Source organism: Microcebus murinus, chromosome 6 (genome assembly GCF_040939455.1).
Source record: "Microcebus murinus isolate Inina chromosome 6, M.murinus_Inina_mat1.0, whole genome shotgun sequence".
Classification (NCBI taxonomy): Eukaryota; Metazoa; Chordata; class Mammalia; order Primates; family Cheirogaleidae; genus Microcebus; species Microcebus murinus.
Genome location: NC_134109.1, coordinates 62724414 through 62744111, shown reverse-complemented (window position 1 = coordinate 62744111; position 19698 = coordinate 62724414). Strand labels below are relative to the sequence as shown.

The window sequence follows — 19698 nt, the reverse complement described above, 5'->3', positions numbered from 1 at the left end:
GACATTTTAGGTGAAAGGAACAATAAGAAATATATACTCAATTCCTACAGACAATTAGGAAGACAGAGAATCTAAATAATTGCAAAAAATGCTCTGAAGAAAGGGCTCTTCTGAGAAAAAAGGCCAAGTTACAAAGAGAGCTAATTATTTACTCCATTGAACTGATTTTCCAGAGTCTGTGAGACTAACCATCCAAGCTGTCTTTTGTGGGTAAAATAATTTAAAATACAAGTATGATAAAGAAAATTAGCTTTATTTAATTTAGAAAAATTGATTGTAGTGTTAGAGCTTCTCAAATGTTTTCATTCTGAACAATTTACAAGAGTATTTATATACAAACATAATAAAATAGAGTACATCACATTGCTCTTGCTTAAGTCAAAGTGTTTTCTCAATTCTGAACATGCCTCTATCACTTCGGTTTGTAATTTTTAACAGGGAGATGATTTGTCTTGACATAGTGATTCACATAATATAACTCTGAAGTAGAAGGAGAGTCACTGATTATGAACAGAGTTAAAAATATTTTTCAACCAATTATGACTTTATCATTAGATTTTTTCGATATTAAAATATGTTTTAGTTAAAAAAAATACTTGTATTCACTGATGATCTAAATTTGTTGTACTAAATTTGGCATTTATATAAACCCACAGTTGATTTAAATATAATATTGATATGAACCTATATTAAACTTATTGATATAAATGTTTGTCACAAACAAAATTGTTAGGAATACAGGTAACAGAAAATCCATCTGAAATACAGTGAAGTGGAGCTGCTCTATTTAAAACAAGTACAACTTCCATTTTCTGAACTCAACATCAACTAACCAAAAGATGGTGAAAAGTCATGGTATTTATAGACACCAAATCTTAAGTCACACTGTAAGGCTGTAATTAATTTGTACTATTATATATTGGATGATTGTAGGCCAAGTTTCCTAAATAGTTTCCCAATCATTTATCTTGTTTGAGAAATCCAAGAAAGTTTAATACAATTACTGAATAAGGCAGAAGTTTAAATTAGCAATTGGGATACAATATAAGTGCAGACAATTTATGCTATAGTCAAATCTATATCTGTCACAGTATTACATATATCATGTGTGTATGGACTGTTAGAAGAAATCCATTTAATCTTTAAAGCTGTGGATTTAGTAAGTTTAGTTCTTTAGCACTTTCTTAAAATTCCTGGCAAGAATTCTTATAGTCTCAGTTGTCTTATTAAATGGAAAAAAAGCCCACAAAACATGTTAAGTATGCCGTTATTCTGCAAAGTCACCCCTATTTAAGGTACAACAATCAACTAGACCTCCAAGTGCACTTGTGTCTAAAATGTCACTTTTGTCCCCAAAGAGAAGGAAATGATCAAGTATTATATTAAGGTGCTTACTATTCCAAAAAATATAACATCAGAGGAAATTGGTCTTTAATTGGATGCTTGAATTTTTTCCAGGGTTCTTAGTATGTTTTGATGTTGGTATCTTGACTTTGACACTTTCCTGATTGCCCTTTATAGCAGCCTCAAGTCGGGCTTTCAGGGCCGGAGAAGAAGCCATTAAACGTTTAAAAACTGATGAATACTGAGGCCCAATCTGCATGAGATTTTGCAACGCAAAATCATGTAAATTTCTCATTATGGAAGTTGCAGATCCCAGAGCATTCTCATCCAAAAGGAAGGAAATGAGGATGGGTAAAAGACAGGCCACCAGCTGAGAGCCTAGAAAATAAACAAATGATGTAAGTTCAGGGACATAAATGTTCATTATATAAGGCTGCAAAAGCACTCGATCTGTACACATTTTTCCCCTCACTAAAGAAGAAAACAATTCTTCCAATTTCTCCTCTTAAATTAATACTAAATAATATCAATATTTGGGATTAACATAACACCTTTCAATGAATATGAAATACACATATAATGTGACTAACTGAATGTTTTACAAGTTAAACACTGAAATTTTGATTTTGTTGAGATTCTGAGTTTGCATGCATTTAGTGCTGAGACTTACGATGTTGTTCTTCAGCAACAGTAACCAGTGCTTCCAAAACCTTTATGCCTTCTTGAAAGATCTGGAGCTCAGTAGTGTTTTCAGGTTTTGTCTTATCTATTTCCTGCAGTTTTTCCACAATAGAGGATGCTAAAGAGTAAATGTATGGGTAGGAAACAGCTGGATTCGGATACTGAAAAATGGAATGTAGGAGCTGATAGGTCTTGATTTGTACCTAATCAGGTAGGAGACAAGAATAGCATAAACTGTAAATTTAAAAAACAAAGTCCCCAAGGACTCTTTGCAGTTAAAGCAGCAAAGGTATTCAAATTTATTTCTAATTTACCTTTAATTTTGAAAGTTCAAGTGCCAACAGGTATTGAAACTTTAATGCTAACAGTGGTTGTGACAGTTTGGAGTAAGATATGGGTAAAATAGGGAAGGATAACTATGAATGATTAATTTTTATTGTTTTTTTTTAGTTCCCATGTCCCCCTTCATGTCCTTCTCTATAATGTGAAAAACCGCCAAAACCAAAAACAAAACACACACAAACTTGAAAAATATTCTGATGATATTCAAATATATTTAGACAAAAATTACATATATTTGATGTTCAAATGCCTGAAGGTTTCAAGGAACCATGTCTGGACCATAGTAATGGTGTATCATCACACCTCAGAGCCACCACTTAGAGACTGCTACACAAAACTCCTGTAGGCAGCAGGCAACCCATGGAACAGAAAGATAAAAGGAAATGACTATACATCAAATACATAAATTATTTTAAGTCAATTGTGATGTTATTTATTTATTTATTTATTTTTGAGACAGAGTCTTACTCTGTTGACTGGGGCTAGAGTACAGGGGCACGATCACAGCTCACTGCAACTTCAAACTCCTAGGCTTAAACAATCTTTCTGGCTTAACCTGCCAAAGAGCTGGGACTATAGGCACATGGCACCATGACCAGATAATTTATTTTATTTTTTGTAGAGATGGGGTCTTGCTATGTTGTCTAGGCTGGTCTTGAATTCCTGGCCTCAAGGGATTCTCCCACCTAAGCCTTCCACGGTGCTAGGGTTATAGGCGTGAGCCACCACATATAATGGTATTTTAATAATTAATTGTTTCTGAGAGAAAATCTTGTTTCTATATCTTTAGGAGTAGATATATTTGTGACCAGCTTATTTTGCAGCATGTAAAAGAACAGGAAGTTAATCTAGCAAATAAAGGAGTCATAAAAGAATGGGATCAATTTCCTTGAATAGTTTTTGGAATGAGTTCCATTATCTCACAATTGAAGGCATGTGTTGGAGTCTTCCTTTCCTTTCCTTTTTTTTTCCCCCAAGGAAATCCACTATAACAAGCTACAAAGTATCTTATAAAAGTCTCTTATAAAGTTCTAGAGCTATATCAATTTTAAGATTCTCCCATTTCAAATTTAGTTTTTAATATTTCCTCTCTTTCTCTATCATCTCTACCCTTAGGGCCAAAGAACAAGACCATAATTATTTGGCTTTGTCACCCCAGGAATAGAATAATCCAAAATCTAAAAATAAAAAAATTGTAGTCTGATACTTCTTGTTGGAGCCAATAAAATCAGAAAGAAAAGTTTTGCAAAAGCCTAAATATATTCCTATTACAAACATCTCCTTGCTAAAAGACACTTACCATAGGATCTTTTATCTCAAGAGTAATCTTAAATTTCTCAATACAACGCTTCTGAAGGCATGGGATGGTAGTTACTTCTGGACTGGTAGACAAAATAAATACTGTGATAGCAGTAAGCAGACTGACTTCATCAAGTTCTTGGTGCGTTCCATCGACTAAAGAGAAATGATCTATTAGAAACAGATCATATTTACTACTTTATATATCTGTGTGAAGCTGTCTTTAGTTTGGTAGTAACAATTTCTTTTGTATATACGACAGACAATAAACACTGACTGTAAGAACAATGGCGAATGTACATATTAAGATATGCATTATAAGCAATTCCAGAGATAAGAATTACCAAAGTAGTTATATAATCTTCAAAGGTAAAGACATCAGTAAATATATATACACATTTACCAGGAATATATATTTACTAGTGTGTGAACTTGGATGTCTAACTATTTTCAGTTTTTTCATCTGGAAAATGGAAATAACAAGAGTACTCATATTGACAGGGTTATGAGAAGTAAATGACTTAATCCATGCAAAGCATTTATAATAGCATACTATATACAGTGCTCAACATATATTAGCTATTATGTTATTATTTTTACTACACAGCAATGCAGAAATGCTTGGACAATTATTTTATTCTTTGTTAAGTTTAAAGTATTTTGATAATACATGTAGCAAGTGAAAATACCTTAGCACTTTTTCTATACATGCCATTTCACAGCAGAGAAAAAACCTGAAAACAGCTGTGTAGGCCATAATCATTTGAAGGAAATTTCTTTTTTTTTTTTTTTTGAGACAGAGTCTCGCTTTGTTGCCCAAGCTAGAGTGAGTGCCGTGGCATCAGCCTAGCTCACACAACCTCCAACTCCTGGGCTCAAGCAATCCTGCTGCCTCAGCCTCCCAAGTAGCTGGGACTACAGGCATGCGCCACCATGCCCGGCTAATTTTTTCTATATATATTAGTTGGCCAATTAATTTCTATTTATAGTAGAGACGGGGTCTCACTCAGGCTGGTTTTGAACTCCTGACCTTGAGCAATCCACCCGCCTCGGCCTCCCAGAGTGCTAGGATTACAGGCGTGAGCCACCGTGCCCAGCCTTGAAGGAATTTTCTGTTAGAAGTAATCTACCTTCATTTTCCAAAGCCATACTCCTATTAAATAATTTTAATGAACCTGGTGTGAAAAAAATCAATGTTATTTGAAAAAGAAAGGTGTGGCAAATTGAACTTACTAAATTGTTTAAGAATGGCTTGTTACTTATGAAGAAATGATATATGTATATAGTAGCTTGGGTCACATTCTTTCAATAAATACTTAAGAAAAACTATGTGCCAACCCCCTTTCAGGCACTGAGAATACAACTTACAGATAAGAGATATTAGGTTATTGGCTGGGCGCGGTGGCTCACGCCTGTAATCCTAGCACTCTGGGAGGCCGAGGCGGGCAGATTGCTCGAGGTCAGGAGTTCGAAACCAGCCTGAGCAAGACCCTGTCTCTACTAAAAATAGAAAGAAATTAACTGGACAACTAAAAATATATACGAAAAATTAGCTGGGCATGGTGGCACATGCCTGTAGTCCCAGCTACTCAGGAGGCTGAGGCAGGAGGATTGCCTGAGCCCAGGAGTTTGAGGTTGCTGTGAGCTAGGCTGATGCCATGCCACTCACTCTAGCCTGGGCAACAAAGTGAGACTCTGTCTCAAAAAAAAAAAAAAAGAGAGCTATTAGGTTATTAAGTATGAAATGTCCGATCTCCTTAGGTACTAAGTTTGACAGTTGATATCTCTGACATTTCACTTTGACACTTCTTGTTTTATTTTTATTGTAAAGGCACATCCTCAGTATTTCAAATGCATATTTTGGCTTGTGATTATCCTTCAAAAAAATTTTTGGAGCAATTCTTGTGAAACCATAGATAAGTCAAAAATTCATGTTATTTTCGATTATGAGTTCCATTGTGGAACCAGTGTAGCACAGATAGCTCGAAATATCAACAATGTGTTTAGGAAGGATATTGCTAATTGAACACACAGTACATGGATGGGGTTTGAAAAGTTCCATTCTGGTGATTTTCATCTTGAAAATAAGCCACGTGGGCAACCTGAGACCAAGCTGGATAATGATAACCTGAAAGCTGTAGAGGAAGTGAATCCATCTCAACCTACACGTGAATTAGCAGCAAGGTGTGACATTACTATTCCAACAATATTGGATCATTTGAAACCAACTGGCAAGATAAAGAAGCTGGATAGATGGGTTCTGGGTTAAGATGTTGACCTGACCCTGGCCAACATCTTTTTTTTTTGAGACAGAGTCTCGCTTTGTTGTCCAGGCTAGAGTGAGTGCCATGGCATCAGCCTAGCTCACAGCAACCTCAAACTCCTGGGCTCAAGCAATCCTCCTGCCTCAGCCTCCCGAGTTGCTGGGACTACAGGCATGTACCACCATACCCAGCTGATTTTTTCTATATATAATAGTTGGCCAATTAATTTCTTTCTATTTATAGTAGAGACGGGGTCTCGCTCTTGCTCAGGCTGGTTTCGAACTCCTGACCTCGAGCAATCCACCCACCTCAGCCTCCCAGAGTGCTAGGATTACAGGTGTGAGCCACCCCGCCTGGCCCCTGGCCAACATCTTAACAGTAGTAACCTCATGAGAGACCATGAGCCAGAACCAGCTAGCTAAACTGCTTCTGAAACTCTGACCCACAGAAAATATCAGATAACAAACGCTTGCTGTTTTAAGCTACTGAGTTTTGGGGCAATGTGTTACACAGCTGTCATGATCAGCTCCTTCTCTAACTTCTCTCAGTAGCTAGACTAAATCCTATTCTAGCATCCTTCACTGATACACAACCAAAAAACCCATTTTTGGTGTGTGATTAAAGAGACAAGCTCATCATAACACTCAACATGAACACTTATATGTATTGTTTTCCATTCTCACCTCCTATTCTTTCCTCATACTGGCAGAGGTTAATCCTGAATGTGTTATGAATTTTACTCCTTCTGCCTAGACAGGGATGCTGCTTTCCTAATACTTCTTACTTCAATCCTATCTCTACCTCTTGTTTCCTCTATTGAAATCATGCTAGAGTCTCTCCTTTAAAAAAAAAAAGTATTCCTTAACCCCACACCTTCCCTTTAGCTAGTTTTCTTCTTGTCAAGAAGAGCCTATACTTGATCTTTTTCCTTCCTTACCTTTCATTTGTTACCTCAACACTGTGAACTCTATCCCCCATATTGTTTGACTTCTCTATAATATTTTTATAATCCTGACCACTCCTTCTCTATTAAAACTATCTTTTCTTTAACTTCTATGAATACATTATTTTCTGAATCTCCTCTCACTTTGATTTTAGTCCCCTTCTTGCTCCATAAACTCAAGTCAGATGATTTCATTATCCTATAGCTTGTGCTGACAACTCTCAAATACATGTACTACAAAATTATCTCTAGCCCAGATCACTTTCTTCAACTCCAGATCATATGCATCTGCCCCACTCACTTATCTGATAGGCATTTCAAACTCAACTCACTATCTTCCCCTGAAAACCCCTACTTGGTTATCTCTGTTAATGGCACCAGGGGTGCTCAAGTTACCCTACCCTTTCAATTTCTAAATCAAACTATCAATAAATTCTGTTGAAAATTTCTTAATATTTTATTTTCATCATTCTACTACTCTTTATCCATTCTGCTCTTATCTCCAAGAGTTTGGCTTTCTTTATACTGCTGCCAAGAGTAATCCTTTAGAAATGCAACTCCTATCACATTAATCTCCTTCTTAAAAAGCCTTTAATGATTCCACATGCCAATTAAAGGCAACCCAAATTACAAATCATGCCTAATCCTCCATAATCTGGCTCTATAAACCATCCAACTTCATTTCTTTCCCCTCTAATTCACCACCCTCCTACTCTTCCCCCTAAATCCACATTTTCTCACTGCTATACTCACTGTCCCTAAATGTACCATAATATTTAGGTGTCCAGGTTTTTGATCATCATTTCTATGTCGTCCACGTGGAGAAAGCTTTTTAATCCTTTAAGAAATTGACTCTTCTGAGAAGGCTCTTGTGGTAGATATGGAGATGCACCACTGAGATCCCTTTAAGAGAGAATGTGCTGCTCAGCTGTGGGGAGCGTGATCAGCTATCAGCTCCTTCAGGGTCAGCGTCAGCTACAGAGAGCTGCCTCATCTGAGATCAAATCCTTCCTGGGGCAGCCCACATCTGAGGTAGAATATGAAGGCCAGGACATTTCTGTCATATGTAAGACACTCTGATGGGCAATCTCACTCCAGGGCTCTCTTGAGAGGTTTGCTGAGATGTGCTGAGGAAGTGCATTACAATTTGACTTCTTTTGCCCAATATTGCCTTCTCTTTTCTTCACAGATGTTGTTCCTTAATAAACTTCTTGCTCCCCAGACTCCATATTGGAGTGTGCTTTCAGAGAACCCTACTTGTGACACTGCCTGATTTACTCAAACAGTGCTTATTACTCGCATTTTTTTGGCCAGTTAGTATCCTTTTTATTGTACTAGAAATACTGTGATAAGACATTATTCTTGCCTTCAAGAGCTCCCTATGGTATTAATCACACCCTACAGCAAATCACAGGAACCAGACTCCATTAGACTCCCAACTTTGGGTGAAGTGGGTGGTCAATAAATGCTGAATTAAATTGAAAACTTTTAACATATGAAATCAAATACGGTGAATTGTGACATAAACAGAAGAAGGAAAGCAGGGGTAATGTATAATATATCTAAAGACTTTTTACAATCACTATAACATACTGTTGAAAGTTCTGTTAGCTAGACATGGATCATATTACATTTTTAAACAAACATACATCTGAAAGTCTTCCACTGTCAACTTAATGTATAGGCTGCCTGTCATTTAATTGCATTAAAGGTTAAAGATACTAAAATGAGAACATTGGTGTTTTCTATGTATCGCCTTATATATAGCCTCTAAACACTCAGTTAGTCATCAATATTCACCGTCTTCACCATCTCTAGGTGAGATGGCCAAACATGATCAAGTAAATAGCTTATCCTCATAAAACTGTTCCTCTCCTTTTTAAAACAAACTCAACAACTGCTTCTAAACAGCCTTAATTACCTGGATCCCAACAGTCAAGAACTGTTGTTAGAGCACTTCGGAGAAGCTCAGTCCAAGCAGTTTGGCTCTTTTCTGCTCGGGCCATAGGAGAAGATAATATTCCTTTTAGAGCCTGCAGGGAAGCTGCAACTGTTGAAGATAACTGGCCTCCAGGTAACTTCACAGCAGTTTCTCTGAGGACTCCAATTGTGAGGTACAATATAGTAGGGAGAATTGAGATGCTTCCTGTAAGATACATTTTAAAAAAAACTCTGGATTTCAACATATATATATATATATATATATGTAGAGAGAGAGTTCCTAAAAAGAAATTATCAATGAGTAAGACAATGTCAGAGATTTCTATAGCTTTTAAGATTATTTTTCCCCCCACTCCAAGATTATTTTTCATAAAGGAGTATAACTGCTAAGATAATTTAAGTAATTTTATCAAGATTTTAAGTTCAAAAAAAAATTTTTTTTTTGAGACAGAGTCTCACTTTGTTGCCTGGGCTACAGTGCCATGGCATCAGCTTTGCTCACATCAACCTCAAACTCCTATACTCAAGCAATCCTTCTGCCTCAGCCTCCCGAGTAGCTGGGACTACAGGCATGTGCCACCAGGCCCGGCTAATTTTTTTTCTATATATTTTTAGTTGGCCAATTAATTTCTTTCTAGTTTTAGTTGCAACGGGGTCTCGCTCTTGCTCAGGCTGGTTTCAAACTCCTGAAATCAAATGATCTACCTGCCTCAGCCTCCCAGAGTCCTAGGATTACAGGCGTGATCAGCCACTGCACCAGCCCTTTAAGTTTAAATTTTGATGGTTATAATTAAAGATGTTATGTAAACTGAATCACTTAGTATCATTATGCTTTTGTTGCCGTTTTACTTGGCAGTTGACAAATGAATTTTTTTTATTTTTTACTGTGGTAAAATATATATAACATAAAATTTACTATTTTAACCACTTTTAAATGCACAATACAATGGCATTAAGTACATTCACAATTGTTGTGTAACTATCACCACTATCCATTTGAATATATTTTATATTAAACTTTTTTTCAATAAATTTGGGGAGATCCACTCAGTATAAAACATTAAGTTTTCATGCCCACTAAGGAGTTGAAAAGTCAGTTATAAGTTTAAAATATAAGCAAGGAAACTATAGCTAAAATGGTCAATTTAATTTTCTTAGAGGCTACTCAGTAAAACTCATATGGTTTATTTTTACCCCTAATTCTCTGCTAGTAGTCACTTTTCCTGCCACTTCCTCTGTAAGACAGTTTGAAAACAAGGAGTATAGGTTTTAATTCAAATTGAAGCTTAAAGTCATGAAGCTGAAAATAAGTCACATATAAATTGGTCAGGACACATTTAAGGAGAAATATGCTTACCTATAAGAAGTATTATTCAATACTAAATCCCTATTATGTGCTAGATTTCAGAGTATACAAAATTTAGTTGGAAACAGATACATACATCTATATGTATTTTTATCTTCTCTATATAATAATCAATTACATATGTTAGGTCTGGAGCTAAAAGAAACACACATGAAGCCTCATGTGTAGCAAAATGCTGTTTATTTTGAGCATCTGGGTGGAGGCCAAAGAACGTCCACACTGAGGGAGGGGAAAGCCTTGGGTTTTATAGAGGGTTTCTCAGGGGGGAATGAGTACCTGGGTCAGAATAGACACTGCAATAAATTTTTTTAAACAACCAATTTCTGAGACCCCTGCATCAGTCTCATCCTGTAGAGATAAGGGAGGGGGGTAGCTTCATCCTTATCCAGCGGGACAGGAATGCTGGCTGCAGCTGTCTGTTAGATTTACAATGTCTGGGGACTCTCCAGACTCCTGTGGCCATTGTTTGACAAGCCTAAGTTTTCCATTAACCGCATTCCATCCTATACATACTTTTCACGTTCCCACCTGGAACAAACCTAACAACATATAATGCTGCTATATGCCAGATAAAAGCTACAGATCTACACATAGAAATAACCTATGTATATACATAGAAAGACAAAACTCATATGAGTTAGAGTTTTTAGGGAAGCCTGTACAGATGAGGTAGATTCTGAAGGAAGAAAAATTTTAAGAGGCAGAGAAAGGTCATTTCAAAGTGACAATATGGACAACAGCCCAGAACAAGGATGAACATGAAGCCTCCTGGGTTTAGGATTTGTATACAGAAGGAATCAGGAAAAGGCAATGACTCAGCAGAGCTGTATGGAGAACCATAAATACTATGTTAAAGAGTATGGACTAAATTCCAAACAGAACTAGATATGAAGACAAACTTGTGTCATCACTGAGTCAGGAAAAGTCCATTAGATATGGTATACCAAAGAATGTCCAAGAGCTAATAATTGCCACTGACTGGTTTAAAACATTGTCAATAATAGAAGAGGATATCCATCTGTATTTACTGTATCCAGCATAGTATTTGCTGTCTCTATATTTTCACCCTTTTAGTAAAACAAATTACAATACAGCACATAATCCTAATATTACAGGATAAAAGACAATACCCAAATGTTTGGGTAGTATTCATTTAATGAGACGAAGATTAGCAACTAGGCTCCATTATCTATTAATACCATTTCTCTTCTTCCACGTTAAGTCAAGCAATCACATACCACAGCATACCTTCAGGAGAGCATACTGCAGGAAGTTCAGAGAGAATAACCAATGCAGCTGAAACCAATCTACTTCCATCTTCTGACAGCCTCTGTGGCTTTGTAGCTTTTACTCCTGGGCTACCTGTCAATTTAGGATTTAGTTCTGGGAGCTGTCTAACTAGAATGCATACACACAATTCCAGTGTTGCAAAGACCAAAGACTTCCCAGGCACAAGTCCTCCAGTGTCCTTTCCCTCTCCAAACTCTGGCAGGGTTTCCTTTTCAGCAGCTCCATCATCAACTAAAAGACAGAAAGAATAGTGTTTAATAAATACTTCGAAAAAAAAAAAAAATACTTCGTGCTTGCTTTATTTCTGGTAGATGGCAACTTAATTTCTGGTATAGGTAACACATTAACGACTAAAGTTGTGGGTATTACAGATTGATTGAGGAAGCAGTTATGGAGGTAAAAAGTAGTCATGTTTATTATGACTTCATATTGGAATGGATCAAAAGAGATCTTTGTAATCCTTAAAATATTCTCTGGTTATCTCCTTACTGTTAAGAATGTAATCCTGACAGCTGGAGTTCCAGCAGTGACAATGTGACCATAGGTTTTCATAGTGGCTGGGAAGAAATATAGAAACCTAGGTTCCCAATATCTTTAAGAAGGTGCTGGACCAGCCCCAGATTGCCTCATTCTGGACTTCCTTTGAGATGAGAAAATAAATCTTTGTGGTTTAAATCCACTGTTTTCTATTATATGTAGTCAAATGTAATCTGAAATGATAAACTCACCAATACCATATTAGACTTGTAAATGAGCAATTCACAAAAATAAGTCATCGAAAACTGTCAGTAGTTCTTTCTAAGTACATTGCTAAACATAGGTAAAGCAATTAGTCTAGTAGAATAAGGAATTTTTTTCTCCCAGGTTTTGCTAAAATTCTTATTTTCCTAAAGAATAGTAGTTTAACTACTGACAATATCCAAGCTAACATGTAGAGGTAAATGAAAATGATAGGATTTAAAGGCATTCCTGGACACATTTCATTTTTACTATACAAAATAGATTATCAAAACTACAAAGATATATTAAATAGTATTTTGAAAAATAATGATGTTATTTGGCACTAAGGGTTAACATTTACCTTCTGCACTTCTTCTTTTCTCCTTCACATGTTCTTGAGCTGCACAGATAATCTGCCTTACCACTTCAAGTGAAGCCAATTGAATGGAAGGTGATTCTCTGGTCAAAATTACTCTATGTAGCACATTCAGCAACTCGATACCCAAGTCCTATCACAGAAAATATGTAAGGTACCCTGTTTTGAAAATTATGCTTTTTTTTTTTTCGTAAAAAATACCAATGTTAAATGCCATGACTAAATTCAGAAAAATAGAATATAATAAATTACTAATAAAAAATAAAGATGTTAGTGCAATGAAGTTATGTAACACTTGCTCCACTATAAACTCCAGATTGTTTACTGCCAAATCTTGTGGGAGATGGCACCATGATAAAAGATCATTTTCACACAGGTACTAAACTGGGAAAATAGAAAAGGAAATTTCCAAAACAGCATCTGAAATTTGGCTAGAATAATACAAGGGCTGACTTGTAGATTCCCAGATTTTTTTTTTTTTTTTTTTTTAGGAGATAAGGTCTTGCTCTGTTGACCAGGCTGGAGTGTAGTGGCATGAGCTGTGATTCAAACTGCTCACTGCAACCTTGAAATCTGGAGCTCAAGCAACGTTCCCACCTCAGCCTCCCAAGTAGCTAGGAGTACAGGCATTCACTACCAAGTTTGGGTAATTTTTAAAATTTTTTGTAGGGATGGGGTCTTGCTATGTTGCTTAGGCTGGTCTCCAACTCTTGGGCTCAAGCAATCCTCCTGCCTTGGCCTCCCAAAGTGCTGGAATACAGATGTGAGCCATAGCACCTGGCTGATTGCTGGATTGATTTATTATTTTTTTTTCTTTCTTTTTTTTTTTTTACCCATCAGACTAACTGCAGATAATTCCTAGATTTATTATTATTTTTTAAATTTTATTTTAGCATATTATGGGGGTACAAGTGTTAAGGTTATATATATTGCCCATGCTCCCCTTACCCCCTTGAGTCAGAGCCTCAAGCGTGACCATCCCCCAAATATTGCACATCTCCCCCCTCCCTGACACCCAATAAATGTTATTCCTATATGTCCACTGAGGTGTTGATCCGTTAATACCAATTTGCTGGTGAGTACACGTGGTGCTTGTTTTTCCATTCTTTTTTTTATTTTATTTTATTTTATTTTTTTATTTTTTCTGGCTAGCCAGGGTCCAAGCCCCAGAGCACCAACGCAGTGGTCACTCTCACAGGCAAGGACCTGTTTTTCCATTCTTGAGATACTTCACTTAGTAGAATGGGTTCCAGCTCTATCCAGGAAAATACAAGAGGTGCTATATCACCATTGTTTCTTAAAGCTGTGATTCCTAAATTTATATTAAGGTTTTCTACTAATAATAAAAACTGAAAGAGAACTATAGCATTAAAAGTGGATTGTAAAATAATAAGATGGAATGGGTAGCTTTCTAAAGAATAAAATACACTGGAGAAATGCCATTCCATTTTCTCTTTTCTTTTTTTATTGATTATATTGGATGCTTTCTTTCTTTCTTTTTTTTTTTTATATAGCATTCATTTTATTTATTTATTTATTTTAAGACAGAGTCTCACTCTGTTGCCCGGGCTAGAGTGCCGTGGCATCAGCCTAGCTCATAGCAACCTCAAACTCCCGGGCTTAAGCAATCCTTCCGCCTTAGCCTCCCGAGTAGCTGGGACTATAGGCATGCGCCACCATGCCTGGCTAATTTTTTCTATATATTTTTAGTTATCCAGATAATTTCTTTCTATTTTTAGTAGAGATGGGGTCTCGCTCTTGCTCAGGCTGGATTTGAACTCCTGACCTCAAGCTAGCTATCCTCCCACCTCGGCCTCCCAGAGTGCTAGGATTACAGGTGTGAGCCACCACACCCGGCCCTGGATGCTTGCTTTCTTCTTTGAAAATAACAGAGTAAGACTGTCATTATAATACTTGTTTTAAACATACAGAGAAAGTAAATACAAAGAGTTTAAGATTTGTTCAAGTCCAATCCAAGTCAGGTAGGAACCTGATGCTTTAAACCTAATAAATGTTAGTGTTAAACACTTAAATAATAGCCAGTCTATGTAGAGAAAATCATACTACCTATTTATCTTTTTTTTTTTTTTTTTTTTTTTTTTGAGACAGAGTCTCGCTTTGTTGCCCAGGCTAGAGTGAGTGCCGTGGCGTCAGCCTAGCTCACAGCAACCTCAAACTCCTGGGCTCGAGTGATCCTTCTGCCTCAGCCTCCCGGGTAGCTGGGACTACAGGCATGCGCCACCATGCCCAGCTAAATTTTTTTTTTTATATATATATATCAGTTGGCCAATTAATTTCTTTCTATTTATAGTAGAGACGGGGTCTCGCTCTTGCTCAGGCTGGTTTTGAACTCCTGACCTTGAGCAATCCGCCCGCCTCGGCCTCCCAAGAGCTAGGATTACAGGCGTGAGCCACAGCGCCCAGCCTATCTTTTTTTTTTTATTTCGGCATATTATGGGGGTACAGATTTTAAGGTTTCAATAAATGCCCATTTTCCCCCCTCCTCCCACAAGTCTGAGTCTCCAGCATGACCATCCCTCAGATGGTACACATCTCACTCATTATATATGTATATATCCGCCCCCCTCCTCCCTGCCCAATACCCTATTACTGTAGTACCTATGTGACCACTTAGGTCTGTTCAGTTAATACCAATTTGCTGGTGAGTATATGTGGTGCTTGTTTTCCACTACCTATTTATCTTAATGCCTAAGAGTCAATGATAACAAAAGTAATATACTGGATAAAACATGATGCTAAAAGTATCTGCTCAAATGCATACTTGTCCTTAAGAAAAGCAGTCAAAGGAAGTGCCACATTTTGTATAGCAATCCTTTTAACCATGGCCACAACTGGGTCAGATCTTAGTGCCTGAGTCTACCTATAGACTAGGCAGCCATCTCTTAACAAGACCTGGAGGGAGAACTCAGCCAACAAGAATACTTTGCAATGAACAGTAATTACATGAACCAATTAGATTCTCTTGGGGAAATGCAATATAAGATACAGACATATACAAAGAGCAGGTTGCACAGAAGCAGGAAGAGACAAAGGATTAATGCCATATATAACTAGTGGCTACTGTTCTGGACAATATGGTATAGAACTTTCCCATCATTGCAGAAAGAAGCAGAGAAAGACTGTGGCATAGTGAGAGGCACATATGCTTGCTCCTGGGTCACCACATATGCTGATGGCATTCTGGTTGGAAGGCCTAGCTGTACAGCTGTTTAGTTTTTTTTTTATTTCTCCATGTTCACCTTCTGTTTGTTAGTAACCTGAATATGTTTCTGTTCCTTCAAGTCTACAGAAGCATTACAAAAAAACCCAAGAAATCACCTGATCACTGCCAATTTTAGACCTGGGCCAAGGAACATCTAGAAGTGCCTGTAATGCATGTAAACAAGCAGTAAGGCTTTCCATGGTTGCATCTGAGCGTAAGGAACACAGAAATTCCACACTGATTCCTGTGGAAAGTAAAAAAGAGAAGGAGGCTTCTTTGAGAATCTCAGTTAAATAATTAATCTTCTATTTTGACAAGACACACAAATAAGCTTAGCAAAAAGGTAATGAAAATAAATCGCAATGAATTTAAGATTAAACAAGTGATAAGGCAAGTTCCTTAACTGTTTTCATTTACACATACACAAAGAATAATCTCAACTGGGCTTGTACACTAGTTGCTTAGTTGCTGTGAAATAGTTCAAAGATGCAAAAATTACAATAAAGTTGTACCAGAGAACTTAACATACAGTTTCATAACTTTATATTGTCTAAATCTATCAAGTGATTATCATGTATCAGGCACTGTGCTCTACATGTATCATTCTATTAAATACTCATAATAACTGATGAAGTAGGCAGTATGATTACTACTCAATTTCAGATAGAGAAATGAGTACACAGAGCTCAAGTAATTTATTTAAAAATTTATTTTTAATCAACAAATAATAATAGTGAGCTTGAGTAATTTTATTTGTTCAATGTCAGTCACAATGGTGCACATCAAGAATTTGAAGCCAGGTAGTTGAACTGCATACCTTATGTTCATAATAACTCTACAATCCTTCATTCTATAAATTTATTTTTAAAAAGCTGTCATCCTAAGGCAACTGGAAAATTTTTAATATACTCAATGATATAGGAATCTGGTCATGTCTAGCCCAGGAATGAACAGTAATGGAAGTTCTATGAATCATAAATCTTAATTTAATCTTTTGCCTTTATAACACTCATATTTCATTTAACCAATAACTTCTTTATAGGTAATGATCTTATAGTTTGTTTCCTCAAAACTAGGTTAAATATGAAAAACCATTTATTCCATTTATTGTAGAAGCTCACTGTGTTATCTTATGAAGACATTTCACTTCAAAAAATGAAGTTTCAGGAAGGCTAAAAATGGGTTTAATTTCATAAATCTAAAAATCTTAGTAATCTTTGATCTTTTATTAAACTTACTTTCTAGAACCTTGGCAATCCTTGAGAACAAGGGGGAAAACTCTTCAGTATACTGGTATTTTTTAATATGTATACTGAGAAATTCAGAACATTTGGAGATACCACATGGATCTTTTAAAAATCATGTGGAGGCGGGCGAGGTAGCTCACGCTTGTAATCCTAGCACTCTGGGAGGCCAAGGCAGGCGGATTGCTCAAGGTCAGGAGTTCAAAACCAGCCTGAGCAAGAGCAGGACCCTGTCTCTACTAAAAATAGAAAGCAATTGATTGGCCAGCTAAAAAATAGAAGAAAAAAAATAAGCTGGGCATGGTGGCACATGCCTATAGTCCCAGCTACTCGGATGGCTGAAGCAGAAGGATTGCTTGAGCCCAGGAGTTTGAGGTTGCTCTGAGCTGGGCTGATGCCACGGCACTCTAGCCTGGGCAACAGAGTGAGACTCTTCTCAAAACAAAAAAGAAAAAGAAAAATCACGTGTAAAGAGCTAGGCTTCTACTACAATTTCTATAATTGATTAGACTTGATACAAAAGTCAACTTGTAATAGGGTTCTAGACTTAAAAATAATAAAACTTGTCATTTTACAAAACATATACAAGTTTACCCAGTATACTTATCAAGGCAATCACTAACACCTAACACAGAAAAAATGACAGCCACCAAGAGGAACGAGGCAAAATTTAAGAATAACCCCTGTAAGGTGTAAGCTTTTAAGTTCTTTTACTGACCTAAAATAAGATGGAATCGATCGGTGTAGACGTCCTCAGGAGACTTTACTGTAGCCCCAGATGATGAACCCTGACACATGGAAGTTGGTGTTACAGGCCTCGAGAGGTCAGATGCTCCTTCATCTGGGTCAGCAACAACAAAGCCTGTGCTTGTAAGCCACAATGCTGTAGCATGGAGGATAAGTGCCCAGGAGTTGTAATAATGCCACTTTGCATTTTCGCTAGTCTCTGCTGTGTAGAAAGCACCACCTACCAAAAAAAAAGGGAAGCAAACAGTTTCAGGAGGAATAAAAGAAGAGATTAGCTTCTAGTATATTTTCTCTGTCACAGCTATAGACCATTTCTATCACTCCAAAAGTTCCTTGTATTGTTTTTCAGTAAGTCCTCTATACCCCAAGGCAACTACCTCCTGATTTTTATCAGCATACGTTAGTTTTGCCTGTTCTTGGATTTCATATAAATGGAATCATATATACAGTATATATTTGTGACTTTTATTGGCCTAAAAATGTTTTTAGACATTCATTCATGCTGCTATGTTACCAATATTTTGTTATCAATGTTTTTATTTCTCCTAGGAATACAAGTGTTGGGTCATAAGGCTGATTTACCTTTAACTTGTAAGAAATTTGCAGGCTAATTTTTTTTTTTGAAGACAGAATCTCGCTCTGTTGTCCTAGAGTATAATGGCATCATCCTAGCTCACAGCAACCTCAAACTCCTGGGCTTGAGTGATCCTCAGCCTCCCAAGTAGCTGGAACTACAGGCGTCTGCCACTGCGCCCAGCTAATCTTTTTTCTATTTTTAGTAGTGACAGGGTCTCACTCTTGCTCAGGATGGTTTTGAACTCCTGAACTCAAGCAATCCTCCCGCCTCAGCCTTCCATAGTGCTAGGATTATAGGCATGAGCCACCGTGCCCAACCCTTGTAGGCTAATTCTTAAGCTTTTATAATCAATATATAATTAGTATAATTAATATGATATTAGTATATTAATTAATTATACATTCCAGAGAGAGTGGAACAGGTGTGGAGAAAGGCCTGCTTTTATAATTTAATAATAAAATATTTTAAAACCACACACACACACACACACACACACACACACACACACGTGTGTTTAAAACAAATACCAATAGCCATTTATCCACTTCCAGGACAGACATTAACATTCTGCCTCCTTTTTTTTTCTTTCTTTCTTTTTTTAGAGATAGGGTCTTGCTTTGTTGCCCAGGCTGGAGTACAGCAGTTCAATCATAGCTCACAGCAGTCTTGACCTCTTGGGCTTACATGATCCTTCTGCCTCAGCCTCCTGAGTAACCTGGGACTAAGGTGCACACCACCATGCCTTGCTAATTTTTTTTTTACTTTTTGTAGAGACAGGATCTCACTATGTTGCCCAGGCTGGTCTCAAACTCCTGGCCTTAAACAATCTTCCTGGCTTGGCCTCCCAAAGTGCTGGGACTACAGACTCATGCCACCACGCTGGCGTTATTTTCTTAAATCTCCTTTACTTTTTTCCTCAGAAAACCTAAAACTTTGTTAGAACACTGAATCCTTGCCCCTCCTTTCATAATCACTTTCTTTAAGCCAGTGTGAATCATCAATGATGATTTTAATACTTTTACAATAATGTCCATATTGTTAATAAGCTGTATTTTAGTGTTTAAAACTTTAATTGAAAGGCATCATATGCATTCTTTTTGAACTTGTTTTTTTACCTTACGTTATGCCTTTGAGATTTGCTTGTATTGATATATGTCTGTCGTTCATTTTTGCTGTTGATGTCAATAAATCAGTTTAGGTTGGGTGCAGTGTCGGTGGCTCACGCCTGTAATCCTAGCACTCTGGGAAGCGGATCGTTCAAGGTCAGGTGTTCGAAAAAGAACCTGAGCAAGAGCGAGACGCCCGTCTCTACTAAAAACAGAAAGAAATTAATTGGCCAAC

At 37.0% G+C, this 19698-nt stretch overlaps 1 protein-coding gene across 10 annotated transcripts in view; it reads right to left on the bottom strand.

Moving 5' to 3' along the window:
- Positions 1 to 234: 234 nt before the first annotated feature.
- The window catches only part of HEATR5A (HEAT repeat containing 5A), a 117523-nt gene continuing 98059 nt past the window's right edge, over positions 235 to 19698 (bottom strand). For 8 of the 10 annotated variants that reach the window (XM_012773445.2, XM_076004128.1, XM_012773449.3 and 5 more), the window contains 8 exons: positions 17752 to 18000; positions 15906 to 16033; positions 12552 to 12699; positions 11429 to 11701; positions 8795 to 9019; positions 3668 to 3837; positions 2015 to 2228; positions 235 to 1722 (listed from right to left, as the gene is read on the bottom strand). In XM_012773445.2, coding sequence (XP_012628899.2) covers positions 1415 to 1722; positions 2015 to 2228; positions 3668 to 3837; positions 8795 to 9019; positions 11429 to 11701; positions 12552 to 12699; positions 15906 to 16033; positions 17752 to 18000 — 1715 coding nt within the window. In that variant the 3' untranslated portion in view covers positions 235 to 1414. The remainder of the gene's footprint in view (positions 1723 to 2014; positions 2229 to 3667; positions 3838 to 8794; positions 9020 to 11428; positions 11702 to 12551; positions 12700 to 15905; positions 16034 to 17751; positions 18001 to 19698) is intronic. The other 2 variants (XM_076004131.1, XM_076004133.1) reach the window with 1 other exon arrangement.